The 22,993-nt window shown below is 39.0% G+C and overlaps 2 protein-coding genes across 2 annotated transcripts; one reads left to right on the top strand and one right to left on the bottom strand.

Annotated features, from left to right (window-relative positions):
• Positions 1-19: 19 nt before the first annotated feature.
• On the top strand, positions 20-11,901 carry RTCB (RNA 2',3'-cyclic phosphate and 5'-OH ligase). Its single transcript, XM_072400161.1, has 12 exons — positions 20-166; positions 2,066-2,144; positions 2,505-2,572; positions 3,508-3,607; positions 4,461-4,617; positions 5,297-5,453; positions 5,838-5,997; positions 6,970-7,145; positions 7,537-7,725; positions 8,285-8,395; positions 8,479-8,598; positions 9,169-11,901. Exons 1-12 carry the CDS (start codon positions 74-76, stop codon positions 9,274-9,276), a joined length of 1,518 nt encoding a protein of 505 aa, XP_072256262.1. The 5' UTR covers positions 20-73; the 3' UTR covers positions 9,277-11,901.
• A 112-nt stretch (positions 11,902-12,013) lies between these two features.
• LOC140323253 (uncharacterized) lies at positions 12,014-13,672 on the bottom strand. Its single transcript, XM_072400164.1, is given in 1 exon segment — positions 12,014-13,672. A coding segment is annotated over 1 exon segment (1,008 nt). The 5' UTR covers positions 13,656-13,672; the 3' UTR covers positions 12,014-12,647.
• Between the last annotated feature and the right edge of the window lie 9,321 nt (positions 13,673-22,993).

Genomic DNA, 22,993 nt, shown 5'->3' with positions numbered 1-22,993 from the left:
TTACGTCGTGCTGGGCGGAAGTGAAGTAGTGATTCCGGTGCCGGCTGGCAGTGTGTTGAGACGAGCTGTCACCATGAGTCGTAGCTACAATGACGAGTTGCAGTTTCTGGACAAGATCCACAAGAATTGTTGGAGGATCCGCAAGGGATTCGTCCCCAACATGCAGGTCCCCATAATAATTTCCTTATTCTTTGTAAATAAAGCCTCTGCATTGCCTAGCCAGCTGCTGGGCCACACATGGCAGCACAGAGAAAGGTGTAATGGGATAGGGAGTCCCCATCATGGAGAGTTCATATATCTCACAGTGGTAATATCTAAAGTGGATCTGTCTATTCAGAACAATATTCACCATACAGAACCCATATGTGTTCTTGTCATAACTAAGGCGTACCCCCACCTTCATGTCTGGCCAATAGCTGTTTAGATGCTGTGCATTGCATTGTGGGAAGGACAGGAGGTCACATGTTCCACCAAACCCAGGGGGTATTGTCATGGTCTTAGGGGGTAATAGGGTGCTGGAATTGGAGTAAAAGTGTTAGGCACCCTGGTTATCCCCTTGTACATCCTGCTGGTGATTAAAGCAGAACTAAACTAAAAAAAAAACTTGCTCATCTTTACTTCTGCAGATCCCTCTGGAGGTTTCCTGGATCGCCCTGTTATTCGTCTTCGTCTGGGAGCAGGGAAAACGCCAGGCATCTCCATCTTCTTCCTTCTTTTGGCTATATCACCTGATCTCACAATGCACAGGTCCGAGATCAGGTGACGTAGCCTTCCGTAAATGCCAATCACTGTGCATGGATTTTTATTTCCCACCATTGAAGACAAAGCTCCTTCTGCGCATGCCTGAGATCAGCCAGAAGACTCCTGGGATGTGACATGGGTATCCCCAGAGGCTCTGCGCTCCCATTAAAGCGTACCTAAACTCAGAATTTTCACTTTACATAAAAGGGTAGACAACCCTTTTATGTAAGGTAAAATTTCTGTTTGTGTTTTTTTAACTGCAACCAGCCCTCCAAGGCGATCGAGAATGAATGGGAGCGCAAAGCCTCCCGGGATACCTACTTCACGCATCTTGGGAGGCTCATGGCTGTTCCTTCTGTGCATGCACGCAGAAGGAGCCATTTCGTCAAAAGGCAAAGAAATTGCCGATCTCACACTTGCCTAGTGAGATTGGCAAGTTTTTTTTTTACCATCTATGTCTCCCAATATCATGCCTGTGTCAGGGGACGTAGGAAGAAGAACTTGGAGAAACAGAAGATGCCCACTTCGTCCCAGTATCAGTCTTTGGGTGTTTTCGGGTTTACTTCCTCTTTAAGAGGCTTAACCCCTTTTTTTTGTCTACCCCTTTATGTAAAGTAAAAATTTCAATTTAGGTCTACTTTAAAGCAGAAATAAATTCATATTTTGTCCAAAACATGCAAATATTTTTTGACCCACTTCCCTGCCAGATTTTGAAGTTAGAAGTTTTCCGCCAAGTTAGAATGATGAGGCTCCCATGCATACATGTGGGAGCTACTTTATTATGGCACAGCTTCATGCCAAGTCTGTGTACTCAGCTGATAAAAGTCCTGACAAGCAGAAGAGACTTCATAGTCTTTTGTCAAAAAAGCCTGCCAGCCGAGTCTTTTAAAAAATTTTTATGAAGTTTATATCTGCTTTAACGCCACCACCAACTTGTTCACCCACCGTGCTTGTGATGGAGCTTGCTATGGGTTCTGCCCACATGTGACAGCTCCCGGGCTTTGGATACTCGGGCAACCCTGTAGAAGAATGAAGAGGAGGTCATGTTCTCTACTGTACATGAACTTATGGGGTATTTTCAGGGACCCTGGTAAGAAGGGTGGTATGGGGAATAGAGCGCAATGACCTTGTTTTCCTCATATCTTCTTCTAAAACTTGTCTTCCATGCCAACCTGTCCATCTGCTAGGTTTGTGTCAGACCTTACCACAGACTAGGGAGTATCTGCTCTAAAGTGCAGAGCCATATTCCATATACATTTAATGCAGCCATTTTCTTGTTTGCCTTTCACTCATTCCTACATGTTTTTTTCCTTGCTGCAATCAGGTGGAGGGAATTTTCTACGTCAATGATCCTCTGGAGAAGCTGATGTTTGAGGAACTGAGAAATGCCTGTCGAGGGGGAGGTATGTCTGGTGTTTAAAATATGTATACCAAGCTTGGATTGTAAGCTCTTTTGGGCAGGGTCCTGTCCTCCTCCTGTATCATTGTTTGTATCTGTCTGTCATTTGCAACCCCTATTTAATTTAATGTACAGCGCTGCATTTGTACATATACGTGTGTTAGTGCTTTATATAGTTTAATAACAACAATAGTATAACATAGTCAGAGTTTTCCTCTTCGGTCTATATGGGAACGTTTCTTCTCTCTTATTTTCTAATTAATATGAATTGCATCAGCCGTATTTATAATGTTTTTAATGGGCTTTTACTTTATTACATGAATTGTATAATGTTACTGTATTACATTATTTTTTATTTGTTTAGGAGCTGGAGGTTTCCTACCCGCAATGAAGCAGATTGGCAATGTGGCAGCCCTTCCAGGAATTGTACATGTAAGTATTTTGTTTTGCGTTTATTTTTTTTTTAATTGATTTCGAGCTACAGGTGAAAAAAAAACCTGACCAACCCAGAAATGCCCAAGATTGATAAAAGTTATTAATCTCCTAAAATACCTTTTTAATTTTCAAATTGTATTCCTCCTCCTCCACTGCCACATACACTAAAAAACTAAAAATATGTATGAAAAAACTAACAGTGGATTTCTTTTGTTTATTTTCTGTAAGCAAAATTTACCAGTTCTCCCCCCCTGCAAATTAGTAATTACTCCCTCCCAGGTTATGGAGAAGAGAGGTAACAGTAATGGGAGTGAGCATACTCACCTGAGGATAGAAAGTGTGTTACTGGTAGGATTGCCTGGAAAAAACAATTCTGGAAAAAAACAATGCAACCAGCACATCCAAGGATTAATCATTTGCAGTTTAATAAGTGGTCTTGGGTTTAGATACCCTTTGGGGTCTGTCTATAAAGCAGTGAATTTGGGATTCACTGAAACATTCCCTGATGTAGAGCCTTAAATATTGCTATTGAATGACATGAAAGATTCTCCATCATGTCCGATTCAGTGCTTTTGAATAGTTTAATTCCAAGTGTGATTCCATCAGTCGTGGTCTTTTCATTTATTCCCTGGCTTCAGCAGTGGGAGGTCCTCACCAATGGAGCAGTAAAGTGAGTCAGTCCTAAGAGGAGGGTAGGTCCTTGACATCTCGGCTTACAGGAAGAGGGTTGAATGAGAATGTGTATAATTGTAGTGGGTAAGTGAAGTGTCCGTGTTGGACAGTCCTGGAGAGAAGTTGAGTATTGCAATGAAAACATTAATTATTGTATACACGAGGTAGACTTAAAAATTCCAAAATGTTTTTCTTGTTGTTACAAATAAAATCCTGGTATACACAGTACTTGTAAATGTTTTTTTTTTATTTTGCTTCAGAGATCTATTGGTCTTCCTGATGTCCACTCCGGCTATGGGTTTGCCATTGGGAACATGGCTGCTTTTGATATGAACAACCCGGATGCTGTTGTTTCTCCAGGTCTGTAGTAATGAGGACATGATCTGTAGTTTATCTCTGTATAGCGGATTGTTCTGAATTTGTGAATTGACCATTTGCATTTTAATACCTTAATAACCTTTTTTCTGCAAGTAAATGCCAAAATCACTTGTAGTATTTCTATTGAGAACAATATTTTGTTAATTGATAAGGAAAGTACATAAACAGAAAGGAAGAAAAAAGATTGGGTTTATGCTGGCAGAAATCATTTTTATATTTGGCATAGCAGTAAGAATGCCAATAAGTACGTGAGTATACAATAAGTACAATTCAATAGTAGGTACATATGGTGAAAAAGGCTTCCCCCTAGAAACTGACGAGGGGAAATGCCTTTAGTGCTAAACATAAGCCGCCTAAATATGAGTACTGAGAGAGTCAGGATGGCAATTGTCTCATACCTGACGCGTTTCACCAGTAGGCTTCTTCAGGCGATGGATAGAGACCATTAGTGTCAGCAAGGAAATATTCGTAGGAACCACTAATATTTCATTTCTGACACTACCACTATTAACCGTTTCCTCCCCATCTCCTGTGGGAACTTTTGATGAAGCCTTTACCGCCCTTGGGGATTTTCTTTACCCCTAAACAAACCATTACTACTATCCAGTAAAACCCTACAGAGATTTGGTTATCAACTTAAAGTCGCAATAATGGTCTCTATAAAGTTGTCTATACACTCTACATCAACCTCTAATACGTATTGATCTGCCATTAGTTAGCATTATTCAGCTTATAAAATAAAGCATTGTATAGTAATAAAGTGACACTGTTAAAGTACTAATAAAGTAGTGGACAGTTCTCTTATTTTGACCTATAACTCTTTTATCCAATGCAGGAGGTGTCGGATTCGACATTAACTGTGGAGTACGTTTGCTTCGCACCAACCTAGATGAGGGCGATGTACAACCTGTGAAGGAGCAGCTGGCCCAGTCTATGTTTGACCACATTCCCGTCGGTGTGGGATCAAAGGGTGTCATTCCTATGAGCGCCAAGTATGTGTGGACACAATTCAGACACACTGAGAAAAAATGGTCACAAAGTAAAATACCTGTGTGATAATCTGCAGATAAATGTTTCATTTCTGACCTCAGGGCTGTACACCAGTTTTTTTTCTTGTACTAACCCTCTGTAGCTTCTGTCTTTTTTATCTTTTCTATGTCTTGTCTTACATTTCTCTGACTAAATGTTTTCAGGCCAGGTTGTTTGTTTTCATTGCCCTAGGACACCTTAAAAGTCTAATTGTATCCAGTAGCTCTGTGCTGTATTTTAGGGCAAAATAAATAATCTGTATTACATATATGTGATCAAAAGATTCTGTTTGGCAAATTTTGCCACCCAAGCCCTTAAAACACTACAAAGACAGCAGTAAAAATACTATATACTGTTTTCTTCTCATTGGACTGCTTTACCCTTACAGATTTCTGGGGTTGTTCTTTATCTCTTTTCCTTCCATAAGCTTCTTTACCCCCCACTGTGAGTACGTCACTAGCGGTTTTAGATATAGTAGTTGAGAATTCTTTTGAATAACAACTGTTGCTATCTGGGCTTAATGGTGGGTTGACTGCTTTAAACTTCCTTGTAATTTGTAAAATGTCATCACTTTCTTTTTACTCTTCATGTCCTGTTCCATTCAGTTTAACCAATATCGGTGTATCTGTGTTCTGTTTCTAGGGACCTAGAAGAGGCTCTGGAGATGGGTGTTGACTGGTCTCTAAGAGAAGGTTATGCTTGGGCTGAGGATAAGGAGCACTGTGAAGAGTATGGCAGAATGCTGCAGGCTGACCCCAGCAAGGTGTCTTCCAAAGCTAAGAAACGAGGCCTGCCCCAGGTAAATGAAAATATTTACAGGTTTACATGTTGCTGAATGGTTAGTGAAGCTGTAATGCCAGCATTTGCTGAGAAGATTTATATGAGGGGTTTTAATTTTAAATGGTTGGGACTTTTTTTTAGAAAAGTGTCCATTGCTTCTCGAGGAAGTAGTTCAACCCTAGATTGCCTAAGAAAATTTTCCCTCTGAGCACTCTGCATACTCAGAAAAAGAGTGCAGAACTACTGTTTTTCTCTTTTTTTTTCTAAATATCCTCTATTCATTTTGTAGCAATGAGTTAATAATGATTAATTTGCTATTTTTCTCATTTCAGTTCAGTTGCAGTATTTTTACAGAAGTTCATGTTTCAACCTGTATGTCCTGTCTTCTTTGTCATCCTTGCAGCTAGGAACTTTGGGGGCTGGCAATCACTATGCAGAGATACAGGTCGTAGATGAAATCTACGATGAATATGCTGCAAGGAAAATGGGCATTGACCACAAGGGTCAGGTGTGTGTAATGATCCACAGTGGTAGTCGAGGCCTTGGGCACCAAGTGGCCACCGGTATGTGTTTGTGTATATTATTTTAGGGGATACTTTTATAAATGTGCCAAGTAATAATATTTGCAGAATATGTAGGGTTAGTGGTGGTGCATTGAAGTACACATCGATTGTATGATGTCTTGCCCTGTTGCCACTACTTCCATTGCGCTTGCTGGCAATTTTGTAAAATAATAGACATGAGTTATAAGTACAGTAGCTATAGAAGCTGCTACTTTCAAAACCTGTTTGTACCAGTGTGTATAAAATGGCTTTGGGAATTTTACTGACTGAAATTTACTGCTTATCTGCATTCGGGGTCAGGGCCCTGATCATGCTTTTTTGCAAGAATTGCTTGGTCACAGGACTGTTCACTTAAATGTAAAAAAATCTTACCAGATAATTGAATTGCATGAATAGTTATTATCTTTCCTGAATTCTATTTTCAAATATCCCCATTGCAAAAAACATTTTGTTTACATTTTAGTTCTTTTACATTTTTTATATGCCATATGTGCCCCGTTTGGAAGATTACTGTAGGCACACTAGAAATTGAGAAGAAATCCCCCCCCTTTAGAAACTTGACACTTTAAAGTGTCTAAATTAAAAGATTTTTACTCTATTCCTTCTCTGGTGCCAACTCAAAAATTTGGATTTTTATTTTATTTTTTTCTCCAATGACAAATAATAAATCTTGTTACACAGATATCAATTAGAACCTGTCAGGGCTTTTAACAGTTTCAAACTTCATCAAAAACTGATACACAAAGGGAACCTTATCCTTCATCTTCAAAAGGAAGACTATTTGTTATCAAACCGTATCATAATATAAATGATATGCTGTAAAATACAAGCCTTGACCGGTATAAAGCCAATAAAGTAAGCTTTTCAGAACATAAGTTGGGCCTGAAAAATTAACCAAAATGTGGTTTGCTGAATTATTTTTACCTTCTTTATTATTCCTATGAGCCATCTATTCCTTTATTTGCTGTGCAGATGCCTTGGTTGCTATGGAGAAAGCCATGAAGAGGGATAAGATCGTAGTAAACGATCGGCAGCTGGCCTGTGCCAGAATTTCCTCTCAGGAAGGCCAAGATTATCTAAAAGGCATGGCCGCTGCTGGCAACTACGCCTGGGTGAACCGCTCATCTATGACCTTCCTCACAAGACAGGTATGGGTTGGTAAGACACAGACTGATAAATGCTGACCTTTAGTCATAGTTTTATATGATTATCAGCGAAGGATGATTATGTGTAAATGTTGGAAACCTTCTCCATGTTAAGCTTAGTTAGTAAGCTCCTATGTACAGTAGAGCTCCCAAACCCCCTTAGGGTTAACTGCTAGGTGCATCAAACATAATTTTAGGTGCTAAATAGGTTAGTTGTGCCTACCATTTTTGTTGAGGTAACTCTCCTGTTCTTTTTTTCGATCTTCCTATTTTGTAGTCCTTAGAGCAGATTTATTGGTTAATCAGAGGCACTTCCTTTTGTGCCTTTTTTTGTAGCACTACAAGCTGCCTTAGTCATGGTCAACAAGTAAAGAACCTGTTCTGTCTCTCATAGGCCTTTGCCAAAGTGTTCAATACAACTCCTGATGACCTGGACATGCACGTTATCTATGACGTCTCTCACAATATTGCCAAGGTGGAGCAGCACGTTGTGGATGGGAAGGAAATGACCCTCTTGGTACATAGGAAGGGATCAACAAGAGCCTTCCCACCCCATCACCCGCTGATTGCTGTGGATTATCAGGTGAAAAGACTTAATAACCTCCTTATAAAACATCTAAAAACATAGATCAGCTGAATTTGCTATTCTTTTGATCTAGTAAGTGTCAGTCATGGGTAAGCGAATATCAAGCATTACTTTTTGCCTGCAGCACTTTTATTTGCAGTGTAACACCACATTTATTGAGAATAAAAACAATCCCACTCGGTTGATCTATACACATTGGAAGGATTTAAACAAATGTCTATCTTCTGTTCTGAAGAATTTGCTGTTTGTTTTACCTTGTTTTTTTAACATACTTCTACATTCATTAAAACCACCAGAGAAAATCTTGTTCTAATGAGAAAAACTAAAGTGTTTGCATCCTTTTAGTGGAAAAGTCTTACCTTATCTCAACAAAAATAAAAACACTTTTGCATGGGATGCCTAAATTTTACTTTGTATTTTAGATAAATTTTTAAGAAAATTAGTGAGCCAATCATAAAGCGGTATATGACAGTTTGGAGGGCTTTTTGTACACAAACAGTGTACATTATATTTGTGCACTTTAAAAAACATGTTAATGTACTCCTTTTCATCCCAGTTGACTGGCCAGCCTGTACTGATCGGTGGCACAATGGGGACCTGCAGCTATGTCCTAACTGGAACTGAGCAAGGGATGACAGAGACATTTGGTACCACCTGCCATGGAGCTGTAAGTTTTTTATCTTATACATAGAACTGGATAAATGCAGCCAATGGCCACCAAGTTGATGAGACCTGTCCTTTCTCCTGCAGGGAAGAGCACTCTCCAGAGCCAAGTCAAGACGTAATTTGGACTTCCAGGATGTACTTGACAAGTTGGCAGACATGGGTATTGCTATACGAGTGGCCTCACCAAAGTTGGTCATGGAGGAGGTAAAGCGCACAATGTTTTAGCAGTTCAGAAAAATTTAATGTTCTTTTGTTTTTGGGATGTTCAGATAAATGCATACTTTTAGGGACATATTTATAAAGCTGTAAATGTGACATTTACTAAATATTTTTAGGTGATTATTTCCTGTAATTTAAGACATATACATTCGAAAGACTGGCCTGCAGTAAATATTTGGTGAATGTCACATTGATGCAAAGAAAGCTGCTTTCACACAGAGAACAAAGGCTTCTGTTTGCAGTATGCTGCTAGGGGACAGGCTTGTCTACCCAGGCTGTGACTGCCTTGGAAACAACACCAACCGTAAGACCTTGATGTGTTCTAATGTTGATCTCAATGAGAATAGGCAGATTTCTGATTATTGTTTTATCACAGTAGAGATTTGACTATACCACCCACCAAAGTATCATTGGTTTCATCTCTGTACTCTCCCTTGTACTACATATACTTCTGATCACCTTTGTTGTACGTAGTTACATAGTTTTCTTTTCAAGACATTTAATTTTTTTGTGAAGCTTTTTTTCAATTAGTATAATTTTTTTTTATCCTTGTAGGCTCCTGAATCATACAAAAATGTCACAGATGTAGTGAACACGTGTCACGATGCGGGGATCAGCAAAAAAGCCATTAAGCTGCGCCCTATTGCCGTGATCAAGGGCTGAGCACAACAAGAATACTGGACTGTACAAAGACAAATAACTAATGCAAAATTTTGAGGACTTCCTTTCCCTGGTGGAACCTCCCGGTTATGAATCTTCAGTTTATTCACAGCAATTTTTTTTCTTTAACCGATTAAGCCCTGTACACCAGAAATTGTGTTCAATAATGAAGTGGTTGAAGAGAGTCTGGTTTATCCTGCAGATTTGAATGTCCAATTCTCCATTTCAATTAGTGTTCGGAGGAGCCTGTCATGGGTATAGCAGCTTCCATTTCTGATTTGTATGAAAATTAAAGAGCTGTCATCCTGAATCTGACTTAATCAGGACCTAAAAAGTAACCAACCATAGGCTTGCAGGACCTATGTCTAGTCTAGATTTCTGTTGCTTTCTATCCAAAAAAAATGGTGGAGCCACCATTAGATTAAGAGATTGTTTTCTTTGTCTCATACTGTCCCCACTGCCAGATGCTCTGTCTGCAGGGGGAAGTGATGTTGTTCCATGACATGCATGCAAGAAAGCGAGCTGTCCTATCAGTTCAGCATTGTTTAATTAGGTTCTGGGGCTCACACACATCCTCATTCTGCATTAATTTAGTTGTGAAATACTAAATTATATATCCCATGCACTGGTAGAATAGAACAATCATGTACATATCAAGTGTAAAGACCTTAATTTGCTTGTTCTGAATCAGTACATGAAGAAGTGAGGAAAAGAATCTATAAGTTCTTCATACATTTATAATGGCAGCTCTTGTATTTTTATGCTGATGGGTCCCCCTTAAGATTGTTATATGTGGCTAAGGCAGGTCACTAGAGACAAATTTTTAGCTGTGGATTGTCCAGTGTTAAATTTATGACCCCAGTGTCCCAAAGCTTTCAATAAAAAAGAGTTGATAGAGAGCTGTTACAGTTCTGTTGAAACGGGGCAGTGGTTTTCTTGTCATTCATTAGGGAACACAGCAGACCTCTGAAAGCATACAGATTGCTCCTAGGAGGATGAACACTGAACAGAAAAACACTGGTTCTCCATTTGCAGCTTTTATATTTGCTCAAGGTTTAAAGAAAAAATGGATGTACACCCTTAGAATATAGTTTGATTCTACACATTTGTTTTGTGCTTTCATTACAAAAAGTGTCGGAAAGAAGACTTGTTATTGCAGCTATTAGCAATGATAAAAGTGACTCACTAATTTAAAAAAGTATATTTATTAAAAGTTTATTATCCCGCTGCTCCCAATATACTCTTAAAGTCCTTTAGACTGTCAGGTACCTGGTCCTCTACGATCTCTGGTTCCTTTCTCCAATCCCTACATCACTACAGGACATTGTGTAGGGTTCAGCAAGAAATCATAGTGTGTAGCCAGATACCAGACAGCAGAGATCAAAGAAATGTAAACCTTTTCCATAACACGTAAGCCTTGTGTTAAATTTTTGTTTAAACCAACAACAAAGTATTTCAAACTGTTGCTAGAGACAAAGCTGATTGTTATATTAGGCACAATTGAGTCATAAAGCAGAGCTTTTAACTCCTAATGTAACAGAAGGTGATACTGTCAGTATAAACGTCACCCTGTCAGGCTGAAAAAAATGATCTGAACATAAGTTGTATTATACTTACCCTGCTATTCTTCTGTTAACAAGAGCATAGAACTGAAGCTCTTGTCAGCACCTGCACAGTGCTAAGGACTCTCTTCCCACTCCAGTTATCTGGCACCAGCCCTATCAGATAATCTTCATATCCAGAAGTATTCGTTGTTTTCTTTGCTCCTGGCAGTTTAACAGAGCAGTGAAGGAGCAACAGAAATTTAAGTATATACTGTTGACACTTTATTGTACTCATCAATCAGGCTTCTACATTTCCTGTTGCTACAGTAAGACATAACTTGGGAAAGGGAAATGTTTGTTCGAAGGGATGCAGATTTCTCTAAATACAACCTTGTACCTGATACCTTAGGTGTGCCTTTTGGACCGCAGATGAGCTGGTTTAATTTAGGCTGGATTTTACATGTTGACAACAGTCATCTGTTCCATGTTGTCATCAATAGACCTTTTAACACTAGTCATCTCACCATACACCATGTAAACTAGCGCCGTCAAAAAGTGTATACTGACATATGTGAATGGTCCCTAAAATAAAAAATTCTACCACTTGGTTTATATAAAAGGCCCAAGAACACTGTTACCATGATGAAATGGTTATAAAGAATTCATTTGTATTTTTTGATGTTTGTTCCCTGACGTGTTTTTCAGCAGTTTTAACAACTATGTGAATGCTGACATTTGATAAAGCACTTAAAAAAGATAATAGTTAAGTTCTGTTTGCCTACTTTTCTTTATGCAGTTAAATTTCTGTTTACATTATTTTTGTGTATGTTGCGAGGGGCTTTTGGGCAAAATAGCCTACGTTTTCTTTAAATTGCATGTGTGTGTCAATGTTCCATGAGGAATTTATAATACTTTAAAGCAAGCCCCCCTTCTGTGAATGAATACTTTTTTGTAACAGGAATGAACCTGACTTTGACTATCCACAATGACGTTGATAGGATATGAAATTAAATCCTTTATTTTGCTTTTGAGGGATATTCTGTGCCTTGCGCCTGTGAAATTAAAAGCACTATGAGCAATGAAAGTTATTCTTTGTTTTATTTATTTTGTGTCTTTACATGAACCAATACTTTGCCCATACTAAGCAACATAACAGTTCCACTTTACATTAGGTACTTTTGTAGCCTGTGCTCTGATCTACTGTCAAGTCATCTGGGTATTTAAGTTTTATCTTGCAGAGAAAGTCAAAACTTTCATGAGACTATAAATTCTCTTCCAGCTCCCCTTCAGAGAGAGCACTTGGCTGGTTTGCTGAAAGATCAGGGATATCTAGGAATAAATGCCCCCCCAGTAAATTATTAAAACATCTCTACAGTAATTATCCTATTCAGCAATTATCACCTTGTGGGTAAGCAAGGACGTTACTTGAATTCTTTCTCTAAATTTAAACCAGTACAATTAAATTTAGAACATGTTGGGATTTTAAAATCAAAACTCCATCCATTTTTTGTGTGTTTTTTTGCAGAGTGATAGGAAGCATTTAGTGGGTTCAAAGTCATTGAATCAGATCTTACAGCCAGCACAAAACATAATCTGATAAATACAATCAAAAGATTGTAATCTGCAATTGGCTACATTGTCTAAAAAACTGGTTCATTATTATCATTCAGAAAGGTTTGGGTTTATCAATTCCTACTCCAGGCCTCTTCAGTTCCTCTACACCAAACTTGTCAAATCATGTCTTCAATTATGTCTTTGTGCATATAAATGCTGAATGTAATTTGGAGGGCAGTGCTCATACTTTTGGTCATATAAGGTATATTAGGTATCCTAATTTCTGATTTTCACCCAAGAATTACGACAAAGAGCAAAGGCAGCATGAAGTGGTTTGGTGAAGGTGGCCGTAAAAGTGTAGATGTGTCTGATTGGGTTACCCAACTCGTAAAAGGACAGCTGCCCAGCATCTTAGTCTAAATAAATTCCTAATAATTTCAGTGATGAGGACTTCAGAGGTAGCTCAATTGTCTGTGAATCGTGCATTGCTGTGTAATCTTTATAAAACAAGCACATACACCAGGATTTGTCATTATTACCAAGCCAAGACTTGGGCCCTTCCTTCTCCATGCTGGCATAGCACACCCCTACATACCACACTCCATAGGTACTGATCTCCATTTCCCAAAAGTGTCTTCCAGAGGAAAAGCTTTCTTCACTTAGAACTAGAGATCTCCTAAATCTCTGTGGAGATTCCAGTCGATGTTGATCTATTTCTGCAGTCTGTGCAGTTTTCAAGTCACCCAACATGGCGACATCTTGAGCTGCAGTTCTCACATCCAATGTCAACTCTGAAGCACACAGTTGTATTTTGGCAGCAGTTATGATATCTGCTAGCCCTAGATGTAAAGTCACCAAGATCTGGCCCCTATCCAGATCAACAAGGTCATCCCCAGCTTCCAGGATTTTTTCCACCTTCCACTTATGATCCTGCAAGGCTGATGATTGATCATTTACATTACACAGCTCTTCAATTTCTTGTATCTTCATCGACAGCTCATCATTCTTTATTTCCAGCTGCTGGACCATATCGGAGATGGAGAGTAAAAGCTTCTCTTTCTGTCTGGAGATATCACCCAAAACTCTCTCCTCCAGCTCTTCCAGCTGTCTCCTGATGTCACTAAAAAGGGCAGAGGTTCTATCTGCTTCATCGGCAGCTTTATCTTGAACTTTTTTCTTATGTTCCCACAGAACCTGGATTCTCTTTTCAGTTTTCCCTCTTACTGAAGCCAGGTACTCCATGATTGCTCTGAGTTCTTCAGCTGTGTCACTAAGAGAATCCATTTTTTGTTCTGGTTTTCTTTTGTCGAACGTTTTCTTTCGGAATAAGCAAAGGTTATTACAGAAACCAGTACTGTCACCTGAGTGCTGGGTGTGGACATTGAATCTTGAAATCATTAACCCAGTCAATTCCTGCTTTGAGCATTCAGAAAGTTGACTTTGACATTTACAATAGTTGAAAAACAGGTTGTCTGGAAAAAAAACTAAAGCAGAACCCCAGATTTTTCATTGTTTGGTTCCTACAAAAGTGTTTATGCCTCTGTGTATGTAAAGTATGCAGGGTTTTGTGAAAGCCCAGAAATGCTTTTTTTCAGAATGTGTTCATCTACTACTGTACTGGGATAAAAACAAATGCTGAAGCTGCCGATCATCTCCGAAAATGCTAGTTCCCTGGTTCCCACCCTCTACTTTCAACCCTCCTGGGTGCCACCACTATTTACTATTGTATTTTCACAGTTCATGGCATTACCAGTCTGCCCACAGGGCTATGAAGAATGAGCATCATGTTACCTGGATTCTTCCCGGTCTCTCCATCTTTAAAATGCTTAAACATCTATCCTTTTAGCCCTTTGCTTGATATCTGACAACCTGATAGGCTTACAGTTAAGATTCACCCATTCTTAGTCAGAGAGACTTCAGTCAGCTACACTAATATTATTTAAATATACAATACATTTGTTATTAATACATAACCAAACCCAAACCAAAACTACATTTGAAAACAAAGGTGATTATTTCTATGCATTGCATTAGGAAGCCTATTTATTGGAATGGGAAGCCCACTGCTACAAATCATGAAGAAATGTAGTACATGCTGAGTTTTGTAAAACTTGAACAGTGGTGCCATTGGAGACCAATAAAATAAATAGCAAACCAACACATGCCAGTTAAATTTCAGCACCTTGCATTACTATACATGTTTCTGCATGGACACACATTAATGCAATGGACTAATAGGATTAAGCCATTATATTATGCTGCTTGTGGTACATTTCTAACCCACTGTAGGCACATTTATGTTGCTGTTATGGAGCCGGGGGCTGGGTTGATATAACTCCAATTCATGTACATAGGAATAATAGGATTAATTATCAATGGCCAATCAATTAGGAAAGAGGATGGGGAAGATTTGAAGAAGATGGCAGGGACTATAGACAGAGCAATGAGGAGGAACATGGACCTCACATCGCTGGACACACAGGGCACACTGGAGGGAAACCATGCCATAACCTGCCAGTATTCTGTGCATATTTTGCAACAGCCTCAGGGACTTACAGCAGATTTGTTACTTTTAAAATTTTTGCAATTAACTATATCAACCCTTTGGTCTTTTAAATATACAACTGAACATTTTTTGTTATATCTCCTCAAAATGCTTGTACATTCTGCCAGCTGCTTTTCGGGACTGCAGAACACCCCAACCACTATGTATGTGTGGACAAAAGGAAAGGACAGTCCTAACACATCTCCTGAGAAGATCCAAAAAGGGAGAGAACTTTGCACATCACATAATGCTTAAGACATACAGTTATGTATAAAAGAGTTATAAAGACATTGGGGTGGTCAAAAAAAATTGACTAACTTGGCTGTGTTGTGTAGCTCTCAAGGTAAAAACAAGGTAAAACCTTTGAGCTGTTTATCTAACATTTAGCTTTAGGTTTTCACATTTGAGAAGGAAGATTTACTGATGCTAAATAAAACAAAATATATGCAAGCAGCAAGCCTGATCCATTTATTTACCCAACAGAAGCAATAAAGTGAGATGCATGAAGCAAAACCAAAATACAATAAATGTGTACAATATATAATAGACACATAAAATAGGTTGACATCAGCATACAGTTTGCATGCATCCCTTAAGTATGTGGCTGAGCAAAGACCAATGTTAAGTCAACATTTGTATCTAGAAATGTATTTCAAGCCTACAAAGCCTGCATTGAGATCATATCTCAAGAGAATTCTGGTTCTCCTGTAAATGGTCACTTCTGGTTGTAGGTTTTAGGGCAAGTTGGTGTTTTGGTAAACATTGATTTTGTGGAGAGTCTGGAGGGCTGGCAAAGAGTGCAGATGGTCCTCTTTCTTTCTTTGTGTGACTTTGTTCATGTAGATCAGATTGAGTGTCTTCTAATGGAGACCTCAGGGACTCCAGATCCAGTAATCCTTGAAGACGTTTGATGTATCTAATAGCAGCACGAAGTGTTTCCACTTTACTCAAACGCTTCTCAGCCATGTCTTGGGGAAGATGCTGCCTGAGTCGTGTGTAGCCCTCATTAACACATCTCACCCGTTGTCTCTCCCTTTCATTCCTCTTCCGGATAAAAGCTGGCTCCAAGGAATAATCACAAAGTCCAAGGTGGCTTTGGAAGGGCAAGCATGAAAAATGTCCAGAGTATCTACTCTCCCAGCATGAAGCAGAATCAAAGTGGAAGGAGACTCCATATGAATCTCTTAAAGAGGCCTCACAATGGTCAAAGTGGAATCCCCAAGGGATAGCCATGGAATGCAGTGATTTTCTATTGAAAAACATATCTTGTTTACTGAAGTTCATAACTTAGCAGAGATAAAGTGAAAGTCCAAAATAACTGCACCGCTTATTTCTCTTGAGACTTTTCAATGCATCCGGATGTTCATGGTTTGACTGGTCATTCAAGAAAAGATACTATAATACCATACATATGGATGGAAGGCTAAATTTAATACAATCTTATTTTATCGAATACCACCCAGTCTACGGCTGTAATTTCCCAGACATGGTCCTTATCCAGGAGCTTCTTGGCTGTCCTGTTAATCCACACTTGAAAAGATTTTGCTTTGTGATCTTTTCATACACAGAGATAATGAAGGAGAAGATAGAACATGGAAACAAGGAGGGGGATCTTTTGATTCCTTCTTTCAGTATCCCCTGTAATTCCTAAACCTGAAAGAAAAAAATGAAAGGAAAACATAAACAGATTGCAAATTCCTTGTAACCTGCAGCTGCGGTTGATGTAGGTCCCTCTGAAAGATTGGCAATTTGCAGAGTCAAACTACATTAGGAAGGTGAGATCACAGCACCTTCAAAGACAGAACGGTTCATTCATGCTTAACCAGTTCATTGCCATGGCCAAACTTTCACTTGGTATAGTAATCTGTGATATAATACCTCTGTGAAAAAGGATATTAACACTATAAACTCCCAACTAATGTATTTCATGCTAGTTCTGAAGCAATAAACACTAAAGCTGCGTACACACTTCCAATTTTTGTCGTTGGAAAGGATCTTTCAGGATCCTTTCCAACGACAAGGGAGTGCACGATGCATGAACGGTGCTGTACATACAGCACCGTTCATGCTCTATGGAGAGGGGAGGGGGGGAGCGACGGAGCGGCACCCTGCTGCGCGCTCTCCCCTTCCCTTTCATTAGGATCGGCTGTCGTCCATCGTCCGTGGATCCGGCAGGTCGGTCGTCCGGACGATGGACGACACCGACTGTACACACGGCAGATTTTCGCCGGATAATTGGCCGATGCCGATTATCGGGCGATAAAAATCTGACGTGTGTACGTAGCTTAAGTCTATATACAGTATCACAACTCTAAAACAAATGGTAAATGAGTTGCTGATTCCAATAGAGTCTTTGCACACAAGTGTGTTTTTTATGACAAAATTCCTTTAATACTGTTTATTATTTTCTCATTTTAAATTCTTGTAAAGTTTACCTGAGGGTAGTGTTTCTTTGCCTTATGCCTTTGTTTCAAAAGTCCATTTAAATATATAACTGAAAATTGGTTGGAAGACCAATGATAAGATAAACCAATTTCATTTTGTTAGAACCCAACTCCACTTTTTTTTCTTTTTGAACAGGTTCCCTAGAGGAATCAGAAATAAAAAAAGTAGTTCTGGATGTAACTGTGACTTTTCTTTTGTGCAGTCTCTCACAGTAACTATTAGATGTCCTAAGCCTTCCATGTTAAATGACATCTGGAGTCACTTAACCTGGCAGACTGGGGACATCCTGTGAAAGCAAGAAGTAGTGGGCCCATGCCTTGAGGGTTCCTACACTCACATTGTAATGTTAAGAGCAGGCCCTTGGTCAACTATGCGTTAGGAGACAATTCCCTGGTCAGCGATCCCATTTTGTATACTACCGCAGGTATGCGCACCATGTTTATTCTCTTTGCCAGCATCACTTGAAGCAGCAGGAGAGATCAGGCAAATGGCTGCCAGTCCTCTGCTCTACAGTGTGAGGCAACCCCGGTTTCCTTTTGACTGAGAATGGTCTCTCTGTATCCACTGCACTGAGACAGTGTAGCTGAAGGGAATTTGGAGTTGTGCCGAGGCTAATGAGCAGAGTAGTTTCTGATCCCGGTCCTGCGGTGCCATTTGCTGCTAGGGCTTTATAGCCTTTCTGCTCCCAGTAACCTGTGCATGTTGTAGTATTAAGCTTGGCTGTTTTGCTGCTGGTGTATGATTTTAAAAAATTCACTGCTGACTTTGCCTGTTCCTGACTCTTGCATTGTATGCTGCCTGGACTAACCTTTTGCCAGTGACCCCAACTCTGCTAAGTATTTCCTTTTGGATACCTCTTCTGGCAGATCGATCACCTGTCTATGACCTCTGTCTTAGTGAATTCTGAATTTGCCTCTGTAACAGCCTTGTACTGCATTATCTGTGGGCTCCTGGTCCTCTGCCAGCTCTTCCCCAGATGCCATCCCTTTCCCACAGAAGTCCTTGGGGGGCAACTGTGTGCTTGGAGGTGCAACTTATGTATATTTTATATATATATATATATATAATGCATGTTTTAAAAATCCAAAGAACCAAAAAAAGTATAATAACCAAAAAATGCATTTTTTAGTGTAGCTGTTCTATGCTTGATCCTCCACCGTTATGGTAAACATTATGACCCCCTTACAGAGCGGCATGGGGATCTGTACCAGCTTGGTTTTGAAGATCAGAAGAGTTTCTTGCGGATTTAGGGAGTAATGAAATGACATGTTTGAACGGTACCTGTAATGTTTACGTCTACCCTAAGATGTTCATTAGCTTGGTTGAAGTATTCACAGCTGGCGCTGGTGAGATTAGGACAGTATAGTTTGATTTCTGTGTGTATCAAGTTTCATCAAAATTTCAGCTTTTCAGCTTTTCAGTATGTTTGGAATTTGAACATTCCATAATATTCAGAGATATAATAAAAAAACTAGCCATAAACAAGAGTATACCATTTCAGAATGCAAGTAATTATGGCATGACTATGTGACCTCATAACTTTGTATCACCTCGAATGTTTACCTATTGGTGACTCAAAGCCTAAAGCTGTCAAAAACCACGTAAGCGTGAAGTTTACTTCTATATTTGCTTTTGCTGGTTTCATGGGTTAACTTTCATTGTCAAGCAAATAAAATGTTAAATGTAATCACTGAGACTGTGTACTTCTCTTTGCTATACAGACAGAACATGGTTAGTTGTACTGGTCAGAGCCCTAATGCAAACAGTCAGATGAATGGGCATTCCCAAGGCAGGCTACCCTTGCATGCAGATCTCCCTCTTACAGATAGTCAACAAAATCTCTGGTGTCGGTGGTAACCTGAGAGGTCCAAATTGCACATTGCTTAACGAACCCCTAGCAACCTCTGGAGGAACCTCAAGGGATAAAGAGAAACGGGCTATGTTAAAGTTCCTTACCAGAAAACAAAGTAGTCTCTGACTTGCTTCAGGTTCTGATGTACACTTTAAAAAGTGCATAGTGTGCAATAATATCAAAGTAAGCAATTTCAGTAGGGGGGTAAAGACTGTATAACTGTTCAAGCCTGAATCTAATTTCAACTTACCAGTTAATGTTTAGGGTTTTACAGTAAATCTTTATAAATTTACTAAAGGTGTCCTTTAAAACAGAAGTTCTGCCTAAACATCATTTTTTAATTTTAGACATTGTGATGAATGGTTACAATCTTTTTTGTTGCCGTATGATTTCACTTTAGGTTCCAGAAGCTTTGTAAGTGCGTCCACTCCCATTGGACGTATATAACACAACCACGAAAGAAAACTGTTCACTAAGACTAAATGGGTAGGTAAGGAGGGCATTGGGCAGAGACACAATTTACAGCAGCAATAAGGGAAACTACCACTGGACACCTATAATCTGGGACATTAAAAAAAGGAGCTTTATAAAAAGTAATTAGAAAATATAGTTTTGCCGAAAAGGAGTTGTCAAAAGACTTGTATAACACAACAACACAACAACAATGTATCCAATGTGCCCAGGAAGAAATGCTAAACACAGAGTCAAATCTACAGTGGAAAGGTTTAATACCTGAGTGTCAAAGCCCAGACCTGAATCCTTTTGAGAATCTGTGGCAGTATCTAGTAGTAATGTACCTGTGTGTAATCCACTGTATTCCTCATCCAATTTGACAGAGCCAGGGCTAAAAAGAATAGGAAAACATAGCATGATTCTGGTGTACAGATACGGATACAGGCATACTTCAAAAGCCTGATATCTGTAATGTAAAAATGTTTCTACTGAGTAGTGATTCAGAGGAGGACCTGGAAAAGTTATGGTATGTAAATCAGGGGATAAAAAATCCAATCCAAAATCTGATTTTATTCTTGGTTGTGAGTATATTTTTTTTCCAGAGAACTATACTGACTCGAGAGGAAAACTTTCCCTTAGAAAGCTTTTTTGTCTCAATAAGTGCTTTTCCCCTTTAATAGTAACACAAATGTTGTATGTAATCTGTATGTAAATTTATATGTGTAAATCTAATGCAAACAATGCAAAATTAAATCAATTTCAGGTCTAAATTGTAACTCCACAAAAATCCAAGGGGATGTGAATATAAATTATAAAGAACAATATACAAACTATGTCATATAAAGATTTACTTATAAATCATTCCTTCTGCAGGGGATGGTATTATAAATTATAAAGAACAATATACAAACTATATCATAAAGGGCTTTATTTATAAATCATTCCTTCTGCAGGGGATGTTAATATAAATTATAAAGAACAATATACAAACTATATCATAAAGGGCTTTTATTTATAAATCAGTCCTTCTGCAGGGGATGTTAATATAAATTTTAAAGAACAATATACAAACTATATCATATAGGGCTATATTTGTAAATCATTCCTTCTGCAGTTCGCTCATAAAATTTGTTTCTTGCCTATGCATTTCCTATTGTGACAGCTGTGCACTTTTGACAAATGGCCACTAAATGGCAGAATAAGTAATTGTTTTAATAGGAGACCTGTAGAAAAATATGACCATAGTATGCACCAGTGGTCCCCAACTTTTTGGATGTCACAGACCACTAAATTTACAGACTCGGGACCATGCATGTGTGGGGAGCCGTGTGTCACTCAAAGGGGAAGAAACTTCCCCCATAGTGACGTCATGATGCCAGAACCTGCCCACTGACCCATCGCAGGTCTGAGTCTGGGAAGCATACGGGTGACATGGTCTGCAGCTCTGGCCAGTGCGCCCCCCCAAGGAGGGTCCTTCTCCTGATCCTGCTGGGGGGTGCAGCGCCCAGGGCCGTGGACCTCCAAAATTTGGTTGGGGTCGCTGGTACACACCACCAGTGAATTTCAGGCTGGAGGAACATTTTAAAAATAGAGCCCACAGTGTTTATTATTCATTAGTATTTAAAGCTGAACCTAGAAGGTAGATATAGCAAATAATTATAATTATTGCAGCTCTGTACTCAATAATCATTAAATGTGAGTGTCTGATTCTGATATTGTATCCATCTCATGAAGCAGCACAAGACGCCAGTGAGTTCTGCTGCATTACAGGGAGCATACTGATAAGAGTAGAGAATAAAGTGACAAAGAAATGAACTGATCAATCTGTGGCCTCTCCTTTCATAGTCATGTCACAGGTTAGGAAAGGGACAAGACCTGTATATCCAACTGACCGACATTTCTGCATAGTGTGGCAGAGCTGTGTAAAACTCTGAATAAACAGAAATGCAAACCCCTAAAAATTAAACAGCTACTTATACGTGGATGTCATTTGTGTATTTAGCTGTTTGATCATCTTAAACTGTATTTACCTATATATATATATAAATTTATGTTTCTACATATATATATATATATATATATAAACGTTTTAGATTTCCCAACCAGCTGTACTGACATCCTGAGTAGTCCATTCCTGCAGGATCCTCATATATATATATCTTCAAATATATAGCATCCTCATATACAAAAATGCCAGTGCTCATTTATTACACATCTGCAAGGAATGTTTGACACACATTCTGAATAGCGGGACAAAAAACGTCTTTAAAAAGAGAAAAATAATGATCTGTGCTGACAACACATGTTATTAATACAAACAAACTTGATGTTCCCCACCTGGAGAGGATCTGCCCTTATTTATAACGTACTGTCCTAAGTGTCAGGAGTTAAATAGCGGTACTACATCTTTACATAACAGAATCATCAGCTAATCTACAAGTAACACACTATTCTATATTTTACAGTTCTAATGGCCATCCCAGGTTCGAATCTTGGTCACAACATTTTCTGCATGTTGTTTTGTATGTTCTCCCACTGTTTGTGTGGGTTTCCTCCCACATTCCGAAAACACACAGGTAAATTAATTGGCTTCCCCCAAAATTGTCCTTAGACTGTTAATGACATATATCTAAAATTATAGTAGGGGCATTATATTGTGAGTCCCTTAGTGACATGACTATGGATTTTGTATAGTTCTGTGTAATATATTGTACTATATAAACACAAATATAATCTTTCCCCTGTAAAATGACTGATAGATTTTTGTATCTTACTATCTAAAGGCTATAGGTAATTAAACCCAAAATTTGCTACATGTATGGCCAGCACTGGGAAGGTCATCCAAGATGATATCTCTGGTTTCCTGTATGTTGGTCCACATGTGTGCACCATTCTTATAATCCAATCATTTTCTCAGAGAAAGCCAAAGAGTGATTGTACAGGATTATTTGTACACAATCTACCAACACATACCATAATTTTACAACCATTGAGGAGTAAAAAAATTGATTGCAAATAATTGGTGTGAAGTGCATTTTACTTCTGATTCACTTCAGCTTCGATTACTTTATTGGATTTTGGAAAAAAAATCTGCTAGTGAATTTAAACTTGTTTGTGGGGGTTTACATTCACTATAATCTGCCAGTATGCCATGTACAATGCAGGCATCGTGCTCTGCCCTGTCAGCGGCCATCTCTGATAGTGCTACATCTGGGTTCCCAGGCATCCTAGCATCGAGCAGCCAAAGGTAATGCACTTTGTATGCATGTGCGCAGAAGTTATATCGTCCCTGGCACCTGGCCCATTTTATGCCCATGGTACATGCAC

This window comes from Pyxicephalus adspersus, chromosome 2, assembly GCF_032062135.1.
Source record: "Pyxicephalus adspersus chromosome 2, UCB_Pads_2.0, whole genome shotgun sequence".
Taxonomy (NCBI): Eukaryota; Metazoa; Chordata; class Amphibia; order Anura; family Pyxicephalidae; genus Pyxicephalus; species Pyxicephalus adspersus.
This window is presented reverse-complemented; position numbering and strand designations above follow the sequence as displayed.

Coding starts and splice junctions, on each gene's coding strand:
- RTCB (XM_072400161.1), top strand. CDS start 74: ATGAGTCGTAGCTACAATGACGAGTTGCAGTTTCTGGACAAGATCCAC. Junction 167..2,065: donor GATTCGTCCCCAACATGCAG/GTCCCCATAATA, acceptor TGCTGCAATCAG/GTGGAGGGAATTTTCTACGT. Junction 2,145..2,504: donor AAATGCCTGTCGAGGGGGAG/GTATGTCTGGTG, acceptor TTATTTGTTTAG/GAGCTGGAGGTTTCCTACCC.